Source organism: Brachypodium distachyon, chromosome 4 (genome assembly GCF_000005505.3).
Source record: "Brachypodium distachyon strain Bd21 chromosome 4, Brachypodium_distachyon_v3.0, whole genome shotgun sequence".
NCBI lineage: Eukaryota > Viridiplantae > Streptophyta > Magnoliopsida > Poales > Poaceae > Brachypodium > Brachypodium distachyon.
The window spans coordinates 963,258-968,156 of record NC_016134.3 but is presented as its reverse complement, the minus strand read 5'-3'; the positions used below and the strand labels follow the sequence as shown (position 1 = coordinate 968,156).

General features: G+C 47.1%; 1 protein-coding gene across 1 annotated transcript; it reads left to right on the top strand.

Moving 5' to 3' along the window:
- The first annotated feature begins 1,694 nt into the window (after nucleotides 1-1,694).
- On the top strand, nucleotides 1,695-4,521 carry LOC100835788 (pyruvate dehydrogenase E1 component subunit beta-3, chloroplastic). The gene is made up of 4 exons (XM_010238704.3): nucleotides 1,695-1,853; nucleotides 1,980-2,098; nucleotides 2,176-2,213; nucleotides 3,306-4,521. The coding sequence occupies exons 1-4, from the start codon at nucleotides 1,784-1,786 to the stop codon at nucleotides 4,276-4,278; spliced, it is 1,200 nt and encodes a 399-aa protein (XP_010237006.1). The 5' UTR covers nucleotides 1,695-1,783; the 3' UTR covers nucleotides 4,279-4,521.
- The last annotated feature ends 378 nt before the right edge of the window (nucleotides 4,522-4,899 follow it).

The following is a 4,899-nucleotide window of genomic DNA, read 5'->3' as shown; positions in this document are numbered from 1 at the left end:
GAGATTGATAACTCTCGATTTGGGTAGGAGGTGACGTTGACGATCCGACTACGGCCTAGGAGGCAGCGCCTTAGCAATCGATACACCAACTCCAGAGGGTTATTGATCACGCGGGGGCACGATCAACCTGACCACGAAGGTCTTTGTTCCTGCAAGCAATCGAAGAACAAGCAAGAACAAGATTAATAGCGGATGCAATCTAAAATTGCGAATATACTATATCAAATCAATGTCTCAACGAGACGATAAGTTGGGGTTCCGAAAGCGGTAAAACAGGTGGTCTAACCGACACACGCGATTACACGAAGTAGTAGCGATGGCTAACTTTTAACTAAACAAAACCCAAGGCTCCTTAGGGGGGCTCATGGGGTATATAAAGGAGGAGGGAGAGATATTTTCGTCCACCTTGAATAAGGAGTCCGAAATCCAACTCTATCTCTAACTTTCCTAATAAACTACAACTCTTTAGGAAACAGAAAAACAGATCGGTCAGCTTGTTTTGTCCGCCACGGTCAGCACGAGTCGAATCTCTTGATGGGGCCAGATCCGTTGGAAAGGTCTTGTAATTACCTTTCCAACAAGTACTTGTTTGCTTGATTTGGACTCCGGATGCGGCCTGGGTGATTAAAACAAATTCGGATCTCCTGACAGCTCGGACCCGAATCGGATTCAACTTTAATTCGTGATATCTTTCTCTAGCAAGCTCCGAATCATGTGCCGTTTGATTTGTTGGAAAGTAAACTTGATAGGCTTCACTTTGAATCTCCCTTTGCAGGCTATAACACTTCATCTTCACTTTGGACTTGTAAAGTTCAATAAGATGCCTACATAATAAGATTACACAAGATAGTAGCTCCGCCTCTTTGCAAGTAACATATTGAAAATATTTTGTAATTGAATTCACCTGATTATAATTATTAGAGACACCAACAATTAGAGTTCTAATGGTCGTATCCATGGTTAGCATGTCCATATCAATACTCCTACTGTGTTGGTGAACATTGCTCGGGCATATAAATACGTATTCCAGTGTGTTATTTCGATCGGCAAGCATGTTAAAAATGGTACAATCTCCTTCAAACAAAGTGCACGTGTCACTAATTCAAGCATTAATGAGCCTTGTATCCTAGCATTACTGCATTCAGTTTTCATGAAAAAGTGGAACTACTTAGAGTGGTTAAACATTACAAAGACAAGTAGCAATTCCATGATGAAGAGGAACGCGAAGATCCCATGGCGGCAGTGTTTCTGCCGCAGCAGGAACGGCGGCAAAATCTACTGCGGCAGCAGAATGGCGACAGGACTTCTGCCGCGGCATAGCTGGCGCTGCAGCCCCGCGACAGAGCGGCGGCAGGAGTCTTGCCGCGGAACGCCGGTAGAGTACCACTGACTCCTCTAAAAATAAAAGAGGAGAGGATCACTGACAAGAACTCGCGTACCAACCCTGGAAGGTGGCAAATTCAGGTGGCTTTGACAGGTGGTTTGTTAATTTGGAGCACGGCGGTGTCGGATGAGGAAGAAGGCGAAGGGATCGGCGTGGTTCTCGTCAGCTCTGGTGGCCGACGAGGGTATATTTTTTTATGTTTTTGAGAATCTTCACTTCGAATAATAGTGAATACGTACAGAGGGCGTATAACCATATGGGCTGAATCTGACTGAGGCCCATGTAAAGGCCCACAGGAGCAATTACCGGAGTTCCGGACCAGGTCCACCATCCAAAACGGAAGGCTCCCACCGCCGCCTGCACCCAGCCCATACGCCGCTTCCACCGACGACGAGACCAATGGCCGCCGCCGTCGCCTCGCTGCAAGCCACGGCGGCCGCCGTATCCAAGCCCAGATCTGTCCCACCAGGTACGCGCCGTCGCCGAGTCCCCCCACCTCATCCTCTTCGTTTGTCTGTCTGTGCCCTGCGTCTGCGCGCGCGAGCTCCACGATTATGGCGAAGCGACTGATGGATTTGTCGCTGGCCGAGCGCAGCGGCGAGGGTCGTCGTACGAGTGGCCGCGGCGGCGGCGAGCAGGAGGAGGTCGGGCTCGTCGCGAGGCGGGCCGCTGGTGGCCCGCGCCGCCGCCGCCGCACCGTCGTCTTCTTCTTCCGTAGGTTGCTCGTATTTTGCGTTGCCGTGCTGCGTCTCGTGGGGTACTGATTTTGTCTGCCTTTCTGCTGTTTGCAGGCCACGGCGGATGGGGCGGCGGGTTCCAGCTCCGGCGGGTAAGATTTACTGGTATTTCGGTTTATGGGCATATAGTAATTAAGGTTGTCATTGCTCTTGGGGAAAACAAAGCATGCGGTGTGGTTCACGTTGGGTGAACTGTTCAGTTTTGTTTCGGTGTGACGAGATGACTAGGAGATGTTGATTTTCAGATTATAATTCGTTGGAGGAGAAGCCTGGTGTCTGCAGAATGCAGATATATTGGGTGCCGTTTTTCAGAAAATTTGGTCCTCTTCTGTGTCTAGTCTCTTATCTTTATCGTGAAATAGGATTGGATTACTAGGGTTTAGTTATGTTATTCAAGAGACATGAACAAAGTGAAAATCCTGAAATCTTTTCTTGAATTAACGTTTGGTCAATTACATAGTACTCCCTCCGTTCCTAAATACTCGTCGCTGTTTTAGTACAAGTTTGCACTAAAACAGCAACAAGTGTTTAGGAACGGAGGGAGTATGTTTTAATTAATTCCAGTTTGGAGCAAATCCAGATCCAGTTGTCCAGCCATTCAAGATGCAACATTGGATTGGTTCATTGGTGCAAAAAAAAAAGCAGTAGCACTTTTTGTGGAAGATCATATGAACATTGCCATCTACTACCCTCAGAGCACAGGCAGTGATGACTAATTAGTGAATTTTTTTTTCAGTTGCTATCTTGAAACAGCAGGGAATCCCAGTATGACAGAACTACAATAATATGTCATCTGCTATTTTACGTCAGTACTAATTTTGCCAACTTTCATCTTTTAGGTTGATTTACAGCATTACACTTGTACACTTTACACCCTTTGGATAGTGCACATTAATCTTGGCACTTAATGGCAGTGGACATAAATAATGAATCTGTCCTTGGACTGTTCATCCCCATGTGCTTAGTTGACTGTATAGTATTAGCACTCAGCATATCTGGCACTTCAAGAATTTATCTTCCATTTGCTTGAGTCTTTGTTCTGTTTGAAGTGGTTGTTATGAAAAGACTAGATTTGTTTGATGATTACTTAGCTTGATTTTCTCAACATATGATTACCTTGTCTACTGGCTATACGTGAAGTACTAAATTTAGTAATTAAATCCTAAAACTTTCTTTCTCTTTAGTCATGAGGTGTTGATGTTTGAGGCTCTTCGTGAAGCCATGATAGAGGAGATGACTTTGGATCCCACAGTGTGCATGATTGGTGAAGATGTTGGTGACTATGGAGGTTCCTATAAGGTGTCCAAAGGCTTGGCTGAGATGTTTGGAGACCTCCGTGTTCTTGATACTCCTATTGCTGAGAATTCTTTCACCGGTATGGGAGTTGGAGCAGCAATGAAGGGACTCAGGCCAGTGGTTGAAGGCATGAACATGGGTTTCCTTCTCCTTGCCTACAATCAGATCTCAAACAACTGTGGCATGCTTCACTATACCTCTGGTGGTCAGTTCAAGATCCCAATTGTGATACGAGGCCCTGGTGGTGTTGGCCGTCAGCTTGGTGCGGAGCACTCACAACGTCTCGAGTCATACTTCCAGTCAATTCCAGGCCTTCAAATGGTTGCTTGCTCTACTCCTTACAATGCTAAGGGCCTTCTAAAGGCTGCCATAAGAAGCGAGAACCCTGTAGTGGTGTTCGAGCATGTGCTTCTATACAACCTGAAGGAGAAAATCCCTGATGAGGAATACATCTGCTGCTTAGAGGAGGCTGAGATGGTGCGTCCAGGTTCGCAGGTGACCATCCTGACATACTCTCGCATGAGGTATCATGTGATGCAGGCCGCCAAGACATTGGTGAACAAGGGGTATGATCCAGAGGTCATCGACATCCGGTCGTTGAAGCCATTCGATCTGCACACCATAGGAAAGTCCATCAAGAAGACCCACCGGGTGCTGGTTGTGGAGGAGTGCATGCGGACAGGCGGTATCGGCGCCAGCCTGAGGTCTGCCATCATTGACAACTTCTGGGATGACCTAGATGCTCCTCCCACATGCTTGTCATCGCAGGATGTGCCGACCCCCTATGCTGCGACTCTGGAGGACGCGACTGTCGTGCAGCCTGCCCAGATTGTGGCTGCTGTTGAGCAGATCTGTCAATAATAGGAATGCGAAACAAGCTCTTGGGTTACATGCATGTTCAGTGGTTCATAAACACTGCTTCCTCTTCGTTTTGTCACGTGGTGACCTTCATTGTATTCTATTTGCGACAACACTGAACTATAGTAGTATATATTCTTTGTCGGCCCATTTGTTCATTCTATAAACTGATGCTCCACAGTTCTTGCACTACATCATCTCAGAGGTTTGATGATCTGTGTTGGCTGGTGGAGGACTTCTCTTGCTGATTTTTACCTCGGAACAGTTGCATTTGCCACATAATGATTGATGAGTTCCTGAGGTAGTGGCTCTGGGCCTCTGGCAGCAGTAGCCGTTTCATTTTGTTTCAGCATGATGTGCCTGACCTGTGGATGAGCATTGCAGGGTTAATAAAGCCGTTGCTTCTGATGTCTCTTCACGGTACCAGCTGATCTGGCGGTGCTCGGACCATTGATCGTTCTCCTGTCTCTGATCCAACGGCCGTTGAAAGCGCTTCAGAAGAGGGAGGAGCAGGTGTCTTCTGTAGTTCTGTAAGAGACGGGCCAGGCGCATTGTAAAGCAGCAATTGAAGAAGAGCATCCTGGAGCAGGAATTCCACAGCTTGAGTAAGTGGAGTGGAGGATC